The sequence below is a fragment of the Phaenicophaeus curvirostris genome, chromosome 24 (genome assembly GCF_032191515.1).
Source record: "Phaenicophaeus curvirostris isolate KB17595 chromosome 24, BPBGC_Pcur_1.0, whole genome shotgun sequence".
NCBI lineage: Eukaryota > Metazoa > Chordata > Aves > Cuculiformes > Cuculidae > Phaenicophaeus > Phaenicophaeus curvirostris.
In genome coordinates, this window is record NC_091415.1 from 7,497,249 (window position 1) to 7,514,472 (window position 17,224).

Here is a 17,224-nt window from a genome sequence, read left to right on the forward strand (position 1 = left end):
CTCGCACATTCTCCCAATAACATTCACTTCAGGAACGCAAAGCTGTGTGTAGCTGGATTATTGTCCTTAAGCTGAAATATGCAGAGCAACCTAAATCCAGTAGGGAAGAGGCTAAATTCTAGCTGTGTGCACTGTGGATGGTCAATGCCACATCCTAGGGCAGACTCCAAAGACTTTCAGATCAGTCCACGTCCAAAGGATGACAAAACTCCATGTAGTCCTTGTCTTAAATCTCCATGTATTCTGTCAGACACATGTTAACACTACAGCAACGGAATCTATCAGGAATAAATAGATTTGTCATCTTCTAGAAGTTCTCCTGTGCAGCTTTACCTTGGAAAGTGCTGGAGGTCTTCTTGGCATAGGAGATACCACTGGTGTAAAGACACAATGCACTCCAGTCCTCCAGCACTTGGAATCACAGCACAGGAGCAGCACGAATGAGGAGAGGGAGGGAGATCACTGGTATTGTCGGTACTCGCCAAACGGAGAGGTCTGCAGCTGGGAGGGGTCCTCGGAAAACTGAGGGCCTGCAAATAAGGCAAGAGGAAAAAACGCAGTAAATACCAAAAGACTGAGATTCTTTCTATGAAGCATTAAACATCCACAGTATTTTTCATATAAGCCCCTTGTAAAATTAATGAACAAGACTTGACATTTAATTTTTTTTCATTCAAAGAAGTTCAAGAGCTTCTGCATTGATGAGAGCATGACTCCAACAAGGAACCTGTTTATATCTCCCTTACTAACAGGTAAAAGAATCAGAGCAGTGAGAGGGAAACCGCTGCCTTATCGCCCTCCAGCTGAACTCAGCCACTCTGTAAAGGCTCATCCACCATCACTTGCCTGACAATACAACCAGTGAAACAGAACAGTCATCATGGAGTCAGCTTCCCGACTCCTCTTACTGATGTTCTGCTGGAGGGAAGCAGCACATCTACTGCATGCCAGGTTTAGAGAACAAATTGCAACAGGCAGATGATACTCCACTCCAAAGCAGATTAACTTTCAAATGTCTTTGTGTTAAGAACAGAAACTATTACAATTTAGATCAGACAAAGAACATCAGTGAACAAATGAGAGAGGAAGCCTCTTGGGAATTAGTGGCTTGCTCCCAATCCTTTCAGCACCAGTGGTTTTGTCTGTGTTCCTCCCAAAAAGGGGGGGCAATAGAGGCATTATGTATTTTGCACAGGCAAGCGTTTACACGCACAGTTACTGACTCAGCTAACTGACACCTCAGCTTCCATTTTACTTAAGAAAAAAAAGGGATGTAGTTTTTGAAGCAGTTTAGAAAACCACCCCCCCCCCACTACCCCTCTTCAAAACCTTTTCTCTGTACGTGCCTGCTCATTCTTACCCCCACATTTAAACCAGGGCTGCCCGCAGAGTCGCGCACAGACCCTCGCCAGCGGGCCAGAATCAGCCCTCACCAGCCACAACCAGCCCTCCTGCTGGTTCTTCCCCCTATCCTGCTGTGTCACCCCCCCCGCCGACTGAAACACTGCAGCCACCACCAAACGGGCCATGTCGGGACACCAGGGGATGGAGGGGGGAAGGCACGGACACAAGGAGCTCTCTGCAATCTCCCATCACCCCAGGGAAGGAGCTGATGATACTCTGGTCTCAGCAGTAGCATGTGGCTCCTCCTTTACTTCCCGCAGCCTTAGAAGCTGACTTAGAAGTGGTCAGAACGCCAAAGGTACATCAGTGCTGCACTCTAAAAGCCCTGTGATGCCGCAGTCAGATGGCTTCTTACCATTTGGGAACTGTGTGGAGGCAAATCTTGTTAAGAGAATACCAGCTCCTTCAATTAAAGCCAGGAGAATTCCTCCCATCGCAGCGGATCCGACCATAGCAACGGGTCCATCTAAAAATAAAAAGTATAAGCCAACCCTTTTTTCTTTTTTTTTGGTGCATTAAATTTGCATACAAGAGTGCTCTCTTTAGTTATCAGCTCTCCTATAAGCAGACTCAGCAGCAGTTATTTTGCATCCATTAAGGCTCCCTCGCATCACCATTAAAAGGATAATTACAGGGCAACTCTCCCCTCCTCCTCAAGGAAACAGAGGAACACCGGTAATGTCTAAGACAGACAGTTATTATTTTCATAACCACACGACATCAGCTTCAGATTGTCTCTCAGCTTCTCTTAGGAAGCAAATCCCAATCTGGGTATCACAAACAGTTGCTTCAGTGTAATGATGGGAACTGGGCATTTAGAATACAGGAGCCTTTCAACTGACACCCCCAGTTTCTTACTTCTGGCAGCTAAAATGGCTCCAGTCAGGGCTCCACTTGTGATTGAATTCCATGGATCTTCTTTCCCTCTCATTCTGACCATACTGCAGTCAATCATGGAGAAGAGACCTCCCCAGACAGCGAAGCTACCTGTGGAAAAAGAACCCACCAAAACCCAGTTTAGAGACAGCAGAGCTGCCCACCACACTGCAGCCAGAGAATCCAGAGATGGTGCAGGGCTGTGTTTGCTTTCACACATGGAAGCATGTTCTGAGCCACAAAGAACCAAACACAGGTAAAAATCAATGCTGAGAACTCTCATCTTGCCAGGTGACAAACACCTCTCTCACACACACAACATATATAACTTACTAATTTATATTTAACAACAGAAAGCTCATCAAACAGCAGTTAAAATGAACTCTCATCGTAATAAAACCAGAACAGCTCAGGGAATTTACCTATTTTTCACTGTTTAAACGTATTTCCTCATATAGAATGACGTAGAGGAATTTCGTGCCCTATTCTAATCCTGCCTCTGACATCTCAGAGGTCAGGATTGTAGGGCAGATGCAAAAAGAACATGACAGTTTTCCAAATGCACATTTGGAAGTCTTGTAACAATAATGTGCATTATAAAGTAAAAGGAATGTTGATTTCTGGACTAATTTTGGGAAAACTATTTAGAGTAAGTTCAGCCCCCCCTTAATTTGAGGTGTTTTAACACCTTATACCAGGTATACACTGGGAGGTAGGATTCCTCTCCAGGCAGCCACCACAGGCTGCAGCCATAAAGCCTTTCCAGCCTGCAGCCCTGATGTATTTAAGCAGTTCTGCTGCAGCTAACATTTCCCAGCTCCACATCATTCCCCCATTTTCTCCTGTAATGTATCAACTCCATTTGCAGTCAAAACAGCTCAGCGCAGTCCGTGACCACAGCCTGGCCCCAGAGAGGTCTCAAAGTCATTTCAACTCCAGCAGTTTTGTGATTTTTAGACTTTTACACACAAAATCCATGTGACAAAAGAAATTTACCCAGCTAACCCCAGAGGAGTGGTCTGGAATCCTACCCAGACCCACTTATCCACTTCATTGTTTCTCCCAGTTCGATGATTTCTTTTAATGTGTCAGTTTTGTTTATTTTAAAGCCCTGTACACAATGCCCAGGCTCCCAAGCAGCTCTGCATAGCACTGGTTAAAACAGGACAATTATTAACCCTATCAGCACAAGCATGTTTCCTCCACACCCAAAATAATTTTGCATGCATCAAAACCACATTTACTCATTGCTAGGACTGACAAACCCTGCTGAGACCCAGCAGCACTGTGCTTATACCACGCTCTGATCCCAAGCCAGGTTTATCCACAAGCAGCCTGCTGACTGCAACAACTATACACAATTAATTACCTCCCAGCTGGGGAGCTCTGGTTTTAATTGCTGTCAGGCTTCCCCGCAGCCGGTGGTTGACACCCTGCAACAAAAAAGAAATGACAGTTAGAATAAAAGCAAAGTCTTACAGCCACTCTTGAGTGAATAAAGCAAAACCTGCACAGGCCCTAAGTATTCCTAGGCTCTCTCAGGAGCTGAGATCAGGAGCTGGCAGAAAAGGCATTTCACACCTGCTTAGAATCATAGAATAGTTGAGGTTGGAAGGGACCTCAAAGCCCATGCAGTTCCACACCCCTGCCATGCGCAGGGACACCTCCCACTGGAGCAGGTGCGCAAAGCCTCATCCAACCCGGCCTTGAACACCTCCAGGGACGGGGCAGCCACCACTGCTCTGGGCAACCTGGGCCAGGGCCTCCCCACCCTCATGGTGAAGAAATTCCTGATGTCTAATCTAAACCTTCCCTCTTCCAATTTAGAGCCATTAGTTCAGTATTTATCACTCCACATAAGACACAGAAATTAATTACAGCCACCAGGTATTGAACAATTTGATTTGAAGGTTGGTTTGAGTGGCCTGGAATGGACTGTCCATATGACGACAGGCTGAGAGACTTGAGGTTGTTCAGCCTTGAGAAGAAAAGGTTCCAAGGAGACCTTAGAGCAGCTTCCAGTACTGAAGGGGGCTACAAGAAAGCTGGGAAGGGACTCTTTACAAAGGCATGGAGTGATAGGATGAGGGTAAATGGCTTTAAATTGAAGAGGTGAAGACTAGACATAAGGAGGAAATTCTTCACAATGAGGGTGGGGAGGCCCTGGCCCAGGTTGCCCATGGAAGTGGTGGCTGCCCCATCCCTGGAGGTGTTCAAGGCCAGGCTGGATGAGGCCTTGAGCAATCTGATCCAGTGGGAAGTGTCCCAGCCCATGGGAGGGTTAGAACTGTAAGATATTTAAGACCCCTTCCAACTCAAACCATTCTAAGATTCCATAACTGAATGAGACATTCAAAGCAACACTTTTAGCAAGAAAAGCAGATATACTTTTCATGTCTATCATTTCTTTGTTCCTATCGGATGCCTGGATGCTTCAGGCAGTTTGCCCACAGGGCACTAGCAGAGCAAACAGCAGCACCAGACACAGACAACCACAGAGAGGAGGCTCTGTCTGTGGGGAACAGGGAAATCTGCCCATGGGGTGCCATGTGAGAGGCAAACTGCCTGCTGTCATCGTACGCTGCCACTGGTATTTGATATGGTTTAGCAAAACCACCTCAGCCCTGCTGCAGACGCCCACATTCCAGGAGCAGTGTGCACGGCTGGCAGCAACAGCCTCCTTGGTTGTCCCACATTCCTGCGGGCCAGGCAGAGTACTTAGCCCTTGTCTCACCAGCCCAGCTACAAGAAGCAAGTAATCCAGCTTCTAAGCGTAGTGCTGAGCCTTCCAGAGCGTAACACAGAACACAACATCCACGACCCCACAGAACTATGACAAGCTCCTTCCCTACCCTTTAAGAAGATTTGAAGAATGTATACCCAAGTTTTAGTTTTGATACAAGCAGTCAGATGCACAGACAGTTTATTTAATAAGCCTTCAGCAAAATCAAGACTGTAGTTAAGCAGATAATCCTTTTCAAGTTAAGTGTCTGCAGGATCTGAGCAATTTGGAAGCATTTACTTATTTACAAACCTCACCTCAAATTGCAGGCTCATCAAGAAACTTGTGGCAAACAAACTGTCAGGTAGTAACACCAAAAAACACCTCAAAACCCCCTTTAATATGAAGCCACGGAAATGTTTTAAAATCAATGTTCAAATAGGAATTGGATGTCATTCCAAAAAATGTCTCAGCAACAGCCTTACAGTCAAAATTTCACAGCAGAAATCCTGAAAGTGAAACCTGACTCGCATCGGCTAAACTGCAACTTCTGTGTTTACACACAGTTCTGCATGAACAACCTGCCAAAAAATCCAGTTAATAAATTATGTTAATTATTAAGAGATTAATTAAAGAAAATAATATACTCTAATATAAATCTGAAGGAGAAAAAGATCCTTCCTTCACATCTTGCAGTTTCTAAAAAGCAAGGGAGAGGGGCAGTCTGGAAGGGGAAGAACAGCCGGGGCTGCACACCCGCAGCCGCAGACAGAGCAAAGGCAGAGGATCAGCCACAATGGACATGTTCTCCTGTGCCCTCCCTTTCCCCACCAAGAGAAACAGCTCTCAGCTGCCAGCACTGCGCTGCTGCCATTGAACCGAACTGGGAAAGTGGAATGTTCACCCAGACAGACAGAGGACCCATGTAGACCCTGAGACAGTCACCAGCTGTGCCCTCCTGGTCTGGATTAGCGACACACAGGCCATTAACCAGCCCCATTCATGGCACAGGGATCTCTTCTCCCTTACCCTCAGATGGCTGGATTCATTGTTGATGGACAAAGAAAGCAAGAATGCACTCTGAATGCACTCCCAAAGGATTTTACTTACCACTGGGGAATTTCTGAACCCCTTGATAGCCTGGAAGATGCCACCTCCTATCGCTCCCATGGTGAAAGCCCCTCCACAGTCATCTACTATCCTCCAGGGGCTGTGAAGAAAAATAAATATACTAAATTCCACCACACTAAACCGTGCAGGCACCTGTAATGGATTCAGCACTCATGCACTGAGTGCAACTTGAGTGAAACCCAAGCTGTGCTGTCCACACATCCAGCTCACTGAGCACACATCAAACCACACAGAAAGGCAATAGTACAGCAAACAAAACTCAGCCTTGGCTGAGAGTTGATCAATCCGTCTCCCTAGAGCGGTATGGGTTGAATAGACAAGAATTCCCTGAACTCCCCACGCAAGGCAGAAAGGCATATTTCTATCATGGAAAATTTCTACAGAATTCCAGTTCTGACTCTTATGGAGAGTAAATGGCTCTATGTTTATCGTTCTTATCTTTGTCTCGACCCACAGGTCACACAGGTGACCACTTTGATGGGACTCAATTCCCATGCGGCACAAAACTTTCCTGATCTACCCAAGCTTTTCATTGGTTCTAGTTACTTAAATGAGAGATTTCAAAGCCATCTTTTGTTAAATTGAACATTTTTTCCTCATGGATCTTGGAATTTCATCCAATCACAACACAGATCTCCTCAGAGGTTCAGCAGTTACGATTCCTGCTTCCAAGAATAGAGCATCAAATGTTTCCAACTGGTGAGCGAAAGCTTTGCAACAGAACAAGCACCTTCCTTGCAGCAAACATGTTCAATACTGGTGAAAGGAGCTTTAATCTGGGGTTCAAAACCCCCTTCGAAGCTGCTGCGAAGCTCTGGAGCCATGTGACTGTCTATCACTGAACTCACGCCTAAGCTAGGAGAGCACTAATCCACTATCAACCTTGGGCTGCCACCTCTGGCAATTTCAAAGCATAAAACAAAGAAGTTACTCTTTTTCTTCCATCTGATATCAGAATGCTACAGCAGCAGCCCAGCACTTGGGTGATGGTAACTGTCGCACTGGCAATGATCTGCAAACCTGGCAAAATCCCCACTTGGGGTCACAAACCAAGCTCTGTGGAGGGCTCAGTGCTCACATCAGCAAACCACAGAGAAGAGTATTGATGTGCATTACTCATTTCACTCTGCATTTTGTGTCTCTCAAGACCCTGACTTACTCTGTTCCAAATAAAACATCTCATCCCAGATCTCCTCCTTTGTTAGCTGGCTAACAGTAATCTCATTAAAAGACTTTCTGGAAATCCAAACAGACTGTGTAAATGAGTCTTCTTTTACCCACACAGTCGAAGAATTCCAGTTTACTAAATCATGACGGATCTTTGCAGAACCTTCATTAATTAGACCCCAGCCATGGAATGCTTTCCTGTATTTCTCTCCGTCTTTAACCCTACATCAGATGTACAGCTCAGTGTCTGTTACCTTTGGGGCTCTCAATTTCCCTTTTAAACTATGCCACAAGCAGCTTTTCCATCTTGGAATCCATCACAGCCATTTCATATATTGGCTCCCTTGAGCTTGCGGAAGGACACTGCATGGATCTGAAAGCCCACATGGCATACGGCACAGTGCCTGGCAGTATGTGACCTCAGCAGAGGAAAGAATCAGATGACAATAAAAGGGATTAGTCCATTACTAATGTGATGGTTATCTACAAGCTTAATGTTGCTGTCAATTGTTTCCCTGACTTCAAGGGGAGCCCTCACAGTAGAGGAAAGATGCTGCAAGCACTGCTGCAGTTAAGAGAACATTCCTACTCCTGATGTCCTGTGAATGACTGAGAGATAAGGAGAGCATAGGCCAGGACTTCACTTACACCAGGGCCTTGGGACAGCTGTGCACCAGGCCAGCCGGAGAGGCTGAGGATGCCACTCACCTCAGGCATCTGGAGAGGCCTGTGGTGGCTGCCAGTGGCACAGCAACATGGGAGATCTTTAGCTCAATAAAACAAGGAGCAGGTGGCTGGGCCAGCAGAGTGAGGAAAGCCAGGGCACCACACCAGCTCCAACTGCCTGCGAGCCAGGATCCTTGCTCCAAGGGGAGAATTGTCCCCCCTAAGCACAGGGGCTGCGGCAGTTCTCCCAACAGCAAGCAAACAACAAGCACTTTAAATAAACAACAGTGCCTTTCCTCAGCACCGAGAGTTCAGCTGGGTGCCAGCCTGAGAGCAGCGCTGCTGCTGAAGGGGCAGCACTTCAGCCTTGTTGGCAAACAGCGGTAACAGGACAGGAACCACTGTTACACGACACACTTGACCTCCACCTCAGCCATCCGGGTCATTCTCAGCATGGACATGGCTACACAACGATCTGTGCTCCTAACCAAGGCGACTGTGATGTGGATTACAGCCAGGTCCAACAGCCAACCTTCCAGCGAGGTCACACTACTTCCAGAAGCAGCAAATCCCCACGCTGCTACAAGGGGGGCACAGAAAACAGTGTTGTCAGCAGCAAAAGGGACAAAAGAGAGCAGGGCCTCTAATGGCCCCATATCGCCTGACCATACTGAAGAGAGAATGAGACCTCCTGAAGCCAAGAGCAATCAGTAAAGAAACAGAATTGATCTTGCTGATGTCCCAAACCTTGTGCTGGGGAAAGGCAGAGCTGACATTTCTGGAGAAACTTAACATACGACAGCAGAGCAATGCCCAGAACTGTGGCAAAAGCCTCGCCAAGTGCCACAGGTCTCTCTTTGCAGTCAAGCAGAACGCTGCATACTTAATCCTGAGCCTAAGCTTTCATTTCAATGCTTTAGTACTACAGCTAAATACTTTAAGTTGCAACCAAGGTGGCTGCAAAGACACTGCAGAAATGTGATTAGTGTTAGATGCAGCCAGTTCAGCAGCAAGGCCACCTGTGCAGCCAGGGGGGCTGAGGGACAGGAGCTGGGGGTGCTGAGAGAAGGCCTGAGAGGCTGGGGGAGCCGCACAGGGTGGGGAGAGATTAAGGAGGCCGAGTGGGGCAGGATTGCTGAGGGGGGCTAAGAGAGAATAGAGTAAGCTGAGGGAGGCTGTGAGGTGGCAGGGAAGAGTGGGGTGAGTTGAGGGGGAGTTGAGGGGGGCGCAGGGAGGCTGAGGGGAGGCAGGAGAGAGTGAGGCGAGCTGAGGGGAGTGGGTTGAGGGCAGCTAAAAAGAACTGAGAGAGAATGAAGGGGGGGCAGGAAAAGCTATGGGGGGCCAGAGGGGGTTCTGAAGATGGTAGAGGGAGCTGAGGGGGTACCTGGGAAGCTAAAAGGGGGCTGGGCAAGCTGATGGGGAATGAATGGGACTGGGGAGAACAGAGAGGGAGCTGAGGAGAGGCTGGTGGGGAGCTGAAAAAGCTGAAAGTGGGTCAGAAGAGCTGATGGGGAATAAAGCAGGTTGAGGCGAACTAAGGGGAGGCTGAAGTAGGGCACAGAGAGCTGAAAGCGATCTGGGAAAGTGGGTGAGAAAGCTGAAGGAGGGCGGGAGGGGTGGGGGGGAAGTGGAGCCAAGGGCGGGGGCTGAAGGGAGGTGGGAGAGTTGAGGGTGGGGCAAAAGAGCTGAAAGAGGGCAGGGAGAGCTGATGGAGAATGAAAGGGGAGACTGAGAGGGGCCTAGCGGAGGCTGGGGAGCGGGGGAGAGCTGAGGGGGGACCGGTAACAGTCACAGGGAATAAAGAAGGGGCTGGGAGAGCTATGGCGAGGTGGGAGCAGAGTAATGAGGGAGTCGAGGCAGGGGCCGGGGAAGAGCTGGTAGGGGAGCTGGGGCAGAGCTGAGAGAGCTGAAAGGGGCCGAGAAGGCTGATGGGGAAAGAAAGGGGCTGGGAGAACTGAAGGAGGGTCTGGGAGGGGGCTGGGGGACTGAAAAGGCTGCAGGGGTGCCGAGAGGACCAGGCCGCGCTCGGGACCGGCGGCACTGGCGCCGCACAGGCCGCGGCCTCCCCCGCCAAGGTCACCTCCGCCTCCCCTCCGGGGAGCGGCTCCGCGGCTCCCCCCCCGCTCCAGCCCCCACGGCTCCGGTCCCACTGCCCCCACGGCCCGGGCTCGCCTCAGGCCCGGCGCGGCGCGGCCCGGGCCCGCTCACCAGGGCTCCCGCGCGTACTCCTCCATCTTGGCACCGCCGCCAGCCGCGCAGCCGCCTCGTCCCGCCCCCGGCCCGCGATTGGCTGGTGGCCCCGCCGCCGGCCAATGGGCGCGGAGGGCGGGGTGAGGCGAGGGCGCGCGGGCAGCCGGCGCGTGCGCAGCGCTCTTCCGCCGCCGGGTCCGTGGTGTGGGGGGCGCGTCGAGGCCCCGCGCGGCCCGTCCCGTGTTTCTGGGGAAGCGGAGAGGACGCCTGGGGGCAGCGCCGCTCGCAGGGCCTGTGCGGGTCCCCCCCCCCGGTGCGGGTTGGGACGCTGAGGATAGGCTCCAAATCACAGAAACATAGAATAGGTTGGAAGAGACCCACCGGATCATCGAGTCCAACCATTCCTATCAAACACTAAACCATGCCCCTAAGCACCTCGTCCACCTCCAGGGAAGGGGACTCAACCCCCTCCCTGGGCAGCCTCTGCCAGTGCCCAATCACCCTTTCTGTGAAGAATTTTTTGCTAATGTCCAGCCTGAACCTCCCCTGGTGGAGCTTGAGGCCATTCCCTCTCGTCCTGTCCCCTGTCACTTGGGAGAAGAGCCCAGCTCCCTCCTCTCTACAACCTCCTTTCAGGGAGTTGCAGAGAGCAATGAGGTCTCCCCTCAGCCTCCTCTTCTCCAGGCTAAACACCCCCAGCTCTCTCAGCCGCTCCTCATCAGGCCTGTTCTCCAGCCCCCTCACCAGCTTTGTTGCTCTTCTCTGGACTCACTCCAGAGCCTCAACATCCTTCTTGTGGTGAGGGGCCCAGAGCTGAACACAGGATTCGAGGAGCGGTCTCACCAGTGCCGAGTCCAGAGGGAGAATAACCTCCGTGGACCTGCTGGTCACGCCATTTCTGATCCAAGCCAAGATGCCATTGTCCTTCTTGGCCACCTGGGCCCCTGCTGGCTCATGTTCAGTCGCTGTCAACCAACACCCCCAGGTCCTTCTCCTCCAGGCAGTTTCCAGCCAGACTTCTCCTAGTCTGTAGCTGCTCAGGGTTGTTGTGCCCCAAGTGCAGGACCCGGCATTTGGCCTTGTTAATTTGGCCTCATGCCATTGGACTCAGCCCAGCGGTCCAGCCTGTTCAGATCCCTTTGCAGAGCCTCCCTACCCTCCAGCAGATCCAGCTTCCACCCAGCTTAGTGTCATCCGCAAACTTGCTAAGGGTGCACTCGATGCCTTCATCCAGGTCGTTGATAAAGACATTGAACAGGGCTGGACCCAGCACTGAGCCCTGGGGACACCACTTGGAACTGGCCTCCAGCTGGAGTTAACTCCATTTACCACCACTCTCTGGGCCCTCCATCCAACCAGTTTTCCACCCAGGAGAGTGTGCGCCTGGCCAGGCCAGAGGCTGACAGCTTCTCAAGCAGAATGCTGTGAGAAACCGTGACAAAGGCTTTACTGAAGTCCAGGAAGACCACATCCACAGCCTTTCCCTCATCCAGCAGCCGAGTCACTTTGTCATAGAAGGCAATCAGGTTAGTCTGGCAAGACCTGCCTTTTGTGAACCCGTGTTGACTGGGCCTGATCACCTGGTTCTCTTGCATGTGCTTCATGATAGCACTCAAGATCACCTGCTCCATGACTTTCCCTGGCACTGAGGTCAGACTAACAGGCCTGGAGTTTCCTGGATCCTCCCTGCGGCCCTTCTTGTAGATGGGCACAACATCAGCCTCCAGTCCAGTGGGACTTCCCCAGTCATCCAGGACTGTTGGAAGATGATGGAAAGGGGTTTGGCCAGCACATCCGCCAGCTCCTTCAATACCCTTGGGTGGATCCCATCTGGCCCCATAGACTTGTGGGTGTCTAGTCGGGCTAGCAAGGCTCTGACCACCTCCTCTTGGATCATGGGAGCCTCATTTTGCTCCTCTAGCTCCTGGGTTTGTACACAGACGGAACGACTTTCTTTACAATTAAAGACTGAGGCAAAGAAGGCATTAAGTACCTCAGCCTTTTCCTCATCCCCTGTCCCTGTTGTTCCTTCTGCATCCAATAAGGACTGTATGGTCTCCCTAGTTCTCCTTTTATTATTTATATATTTATAGAATGATTTTTTGTTATCTTTCACAGACTTTGCCAATGCAGAAGTAAAAAGTAAAAAATGCAGAAGTAAAAGTGTGTGTTGGCTCTGATAGAGGCCTGGCACACAAAGTAGCTTTGGTTCGGCAAAGTAGCTTTTAGTTCGGCACTGGCACCAGTACCGAAAATGCTGACAAATAAATTCTTTAGTCATAGAATGACCAGGTCATCAAGTCCAACCGTACCTGTCCACTACTAAACCAGATCCTTGAGCACTTCATCAATTCATCTTTTAAACCCTTCCAGGGATGGGGACTCCGCCACCTCTCTGGGCAACCTCTGACACTGCCTGAGAACCCTTTCAGTGAGGGAATTTTTCCTGATGTCCAATCTGAACCTGCCCTGGCACAACTTGAGGCCCTTCCCTTTCTCCTATCACCTGCCACTTGGGAGAAGAGACCGACATCCACCTCTCTACAGCCTCCTTTTGAGCAGTTGTAGGCAGTGATGAGGTCTCCTCTCAGCCTTCTCTTCTCCAGGCTAAACAACCCCAGGTCCCTCAGCTGCTCCTCATAACACTTGTTCTCCAGCCCTTCCCCAGCTCTGTTCCCTTCTCTGGATGCACTCCAGCCCCTCAATGTCCTTCTTGTAGTGAGGGGCTCAAAACTGAACCCAGGATTCGAGGTCTGGCCTCACCAATGCCAAGTCCAAGGGCACAATCCCTTCCCTGCTCCTGCTGGCCACTGGTTTTGGAGTTCTAGAAAGCAAGCATCCTTTAATTCAGTGCCAGATGCATGAGGGAGTGATCTCCATCATGTGTGTAACACGACAAGAACTGAGGACAGAAGATATTTCCCACTTACATGCATAAGTATATTTTTTTCCCAGAAATCCTACGCATATTCTATTACTTTCAAAGGACTCATTTTAATGTTATTTTATGAACTTTGTAACAGCCAGATTTCTTGCTAATTGGAGCTTTGGCAACAGTTCTGTCTGAACTTGCATTTGAGATAGAGGAAGACTGCAAACAGAGGTGGTGAGGGAAGAAACCACATCTGTTCAGCACAGATCACACTGAACACAAGCTGTTATAATTTCTCAAAGAATGGTGTAGGAACAGTGTCTGGAAAAACATTTGAAAAAAACCCATGCTATAAAATCCCATGCTATTGGAGGAACATGATGTCCAACACTCAAAAAAATACAGCTACTTAAATGAACTTTACTTTAGCTTAAATAAAAATATTCCACTTACTGTAATCATAACTACTTCTTGTATAAGCACAGGTTGCCCAGAGAAGCTGTGGCTGCCCCATCCCTGGAGGTGTTCATGGCCAGGCTGGATGGTGCTTGGAGCCCCTGATCCAGTGGGAGGTGTCCCTGCCCATGGCAGGGTTTTTGAACTGGATGGGCTTTAACATCCCTTCCAATCCAAACCATTCCATGATTCTATGATTTAGCCTTCTAAGAAATAATGGCCAAGTAGAAATGTGGGCAAATCTGAGAGGCAGGAGTCTGCTTTGCCGATCTTTGAGGCTTCAGGCAACTGATCCATCTGTAAATGCATCCCCAATGAGTTAGGGTTGTTCAGTGTGGAGAAGAAAAGACTCCAAGGAGAGCTTATTGCAGCCTTTCAGTACTGTAAGAGGGCTGATAAGAAAGATGGAGAGAAACATTTTAGCAGGGCCTGTAGGAATAGGGCAACAGGGAATGGTTTGAAACTAAAAGGTGGTTTACAGTAGATATTAGAAAGAAATTTTTTATTATGAGGGTGGGGAGGCCCTGGCCCTGGTTGCCCAGAGAAGCTGTGACTGCCCCATCCCTGGGGGTGTTCAAGGTCAGGTTGGATGGGTCTTGGAGTAACCTGATTGAGTTGAAGATGTCCCTGCTTATGGCAGGGAAGTAGGACCAGATGACCTTCATGGTCCCTTCCAACCCAAACCATTCTATGATCCCAGCAAACAGTGTGAATCCTGGAAGTGGAAGTGGAGAAGAAGCCTGTCAGTATCCTGCTATAGAATAGCTCGTGCCTGGTGATGGAGAGATTGGTGCGAGGTGAGAGTGTCCATCCCACCAGAGCAGCTGAGACACTCAGAAGCAGTGACCACCTTCTTCCTGGTGCTGCTGAATCAGCTTGGCTGACCTTGACGTGTCCCTGGGTACTGGTCAGTGTGAACAAGAGCTGGGCTTTGTGGTCTCCCTTGAGGGATAGTGCCTGTGGGAGAGAGGTTCTCCCAGGAGGCTGGGAAGGCAGAGCTGAAAACCAGAGAATTACTGTGCTGGCAGCAAACACCAGAGCAGCCTCAGAGCCCCCAAAGCCATTCCCCACATGGTTGCAAGCGTTCTATGTTGTAAATCGCTTGTTCTTTTCACACTCCTAATTTAACCTTGCACACGTGCTGTCTTGTAAGGGCAGTAAATCAGGCAGTTGCAACAGGCGATGTGGATTGCGTGCTGAGGTACTTAATTAATAAACCATGGGCTGACGCAACAGAAAGGAGCCAAAACACTCCACCTACTCTCATGTGCTGGGTTTGAATTCTTTAGAAGACTCCTTGTGAATGTCAGCCTTCATGGCATGTTTGTCCTTAATGAAAGCAGGATGGGAGCAGGAGATGAATGCGATAGTGGAGATGAGCACCACAGAGGCACCAATGAGTATTTCTGCACAGCAGTTTGAAACATAGCAACATGATTAGAGATGATGAGCTGAGACAGAGTCAGATCAAGCACCTTTTCCAGGCTCATGTACAGGGTCTCTGGCAGAGCTGGAAAAATTTTCTGTGCCCCCATTCCTCGTGTCGCCATCTAGGGCAATTGTCTTCCTTTATTTTTTACTCTTAGCTGATAAAGGACAACTGAAAATTGGAAGGATTCCTCCAATTTGCTTTATTTCACTTTCCTTCAGAACCTGCAGGAGAAAATGTTAAACACACTGATCTCTTCTCATTTTATAAGCAATTCCTGCTCAGTTTGTCTCGCGGCCAGCGAGAGAATCAGAGTCACAGAATGGATTGGGTTGGAAGGGACTTCGCAGCCCATCCAGTTCCACCCCCTGCCATGGGCAGGGATACTTCCCACTGGATCAGGGACTTCAAGGCCCATCCAACCTGGCCTTGACCCCTCCAGGGATGGGGCAGCCTGGGCAACCTGGGCCAGGGCCTCCCTGGGTCAGGGCCGCCCCACCCTCACAGCAAAACATTTGTTTCTGATATCTCAATCTCCCCTCTTTCAGTTGAAAACCATTCCTCTCATCCTATCCCTGCACTCCCTGATCAAGGATCCCTCTCCAGCTTTCCTAGAGCCCCTTTCAGTACTGGAAGCCGCTCTAAGGTCTTCCTAGAGCCTTCTCTTCTCCAAGCTGAACAACCTCAGCGCTCTCAGCCTGTCCTCGCACAGGAGGTGCTCCAGCCCTCAGGTCATCTCCACGGCCTCCTCTGGACTCACTCCAACAGCTCCATGTCCATCCTGTGCTGAGGGATCCACAACTGAACACAGGGCTCCAGGTGAGGTCTCAGGAGAGTGGAGCAGAGGGGCAGAATCTCCTTCTTCACCCTACTGGTCCCACTGCTTTGGATGCAGCCCTGCATGCAGTTCCCACTGACCTCTTGCCTTCAGTGCTCTTGCAGCTGTGGCAGCTTTGGTGTATGGGAAGGAGAAGAGCCTGACTGCGTTTAACCAGAAGAAGGGGAAGGGGCTGGCCTTGTCCCTCCTAGTACTCGGTACAAGTGAGCACCAAGGTGAGGGTCAGGATATCAGGGAGAAAGAAGTGATGGGATGAAGTGGGTTGAAATTCAACAGAGCAGTGTTTAAGGTTCTGCACTTGGCAACCAAACCCAACAGTTTCTTCTACAGTCTGGAAAAAATCTCAATCATGCTGGTGAATCATCGGAAGGCTATGAGCAGGAGCTGGGATGCTGGAGATAAGTGAAAGCCTAGAGTGCAACAAGAATGTGCATTTCCTGTTAGGATGAAAAATGTCTGGTTTGTACCACAAGGCATTGGGACACTCACCTGGAGAGCCCTGTGCCTGTGTTCAGGATGGGGTTTGAGCGAGGAAAATGGGCAGAGGAGGAAATTAGACGGATGAGGAAAATCTTATGAGGGCTTATTTTACAGAAGATGACCAAAGGGCTGCTTGTTTGGGTTAGCAGGGAGAGAGAGGCCTGAGAACAGGCAGTAAATATTAGGAGGAGGATGAATAAAAAAGGCTGAAGCTGTCAGCATGACGAATGGGTACAAAGTGCTGCGTATGGGGTAAAGCTGCCTTGAAATTTGGAGAGAAGCACCTGGCTGCCTCTGTGCCTCTGGGAGAATCTGCAGGTGCCAGGAAGCTCCTTGATGGATTAGGTGGATGGAAAAAAAATAGGTGCCTCGAGCCAAAGCCCAGGCTTAGGGCACTGCCTGAACCAGAAGCAGGAGAGACTCAGGAACTTAGTCTGTGCAGAGGGAGTGATGGGGCTTGGTGAGGGGATATGGGAGTGTTGTGATGAAAAGCAGCTGCAGAAACACCCCTGCAGAGGTCAAGGAATTGGCAGAAGCTCTGATAAAGTGACCCAGGGATGGTGCTGGTGTCAGGCTTTGCAGAGCGAGGAGCAGGCGCCAGGCTGGGCTGAGCTCGCTGCCTTCTTTCTCATCACTTTAAAGGTGCTGGGCTTTGCATATCCTTTGTAAAGCAGCCATCCTGCGCGAGCAGCACAACCACCTCTTCCTCAAAGGGCTGTGTGCTTTGGTTTACAGTGCAGACCCTGGGGAGCAGTGGGATAAAGATGAAAACTTTCTCTGGGGTGGATGCCTTATTGCTGATCACAGCCCAGAGCTGTCACTGTCTCAGCAGGAACTCTCCTCTCCTGTAACCAGGAGATGCCCTTTACCTTTGGAGTCACACTGACCTCTTTACTAGCCCTCTGGCAGAGATGGGCACACGCTAGGGATCTGCCTCCCCCACCCCCGGATCCCCAGCCTGCCAGCTTGTGCATTTTTGTGTGTTTTCTCACT

At 49.9% G+C, this 17,224-nt stretch overlaps 1 protein-coding gene across 1 annotated transcript; it reads right to left on the minus strand.

The window, feature by feature from the left end:
- Positions 1-218: 218 nt before the first annotated feature.
- TIMM17A (translocase of inner mitochondrial membrane 17A) lies at positions 219-10,234 on the minus strand. The gene is made up of 6 exons (XM_069875839.1): positions 10,175-10,234; positions 6,113-6,212; positions 3,650-3,713; positions 2,263-2,391; positions 1,760-1,870; positions 219-530 (listed from the first exon to the last, which is right to left on the minus strand). Exons 1-6 carry the CDS (start codon positions 10,198-10,200, stop codon positions 460-462), a joined length of 501 nt encoding a protein of 166 aa, XP_069731940.1. The 5' UTR covers positions 10,201-10,234; the 3' UTR covers positions 219-459.
- Positions 10,235-17,224: the final 6,990 nt, after the last annotated feature.

Coding starts and splice junctions, on each gene's coding strand:
- TIMM17A (XM_069875839.1), bottom strand. CDS start 10,200: ATGGAGGAGTACGCGCGGGAGCCCTG. Junction 2,392..3,649: donor CAGAGCTCCCCAGCTGGGAG/GTAATTAATTGT, acceptor CTTTTTCCACAG/GTAGCTTCGCTGTCTGGGGA. Junction 1,871..2,262: donor AGCCATTTTAGCTGCCAGAA/GTAAGAAACTGG, acceptor TTTTATTTTTAG/ATGGACCCGTTGCTATGGTC.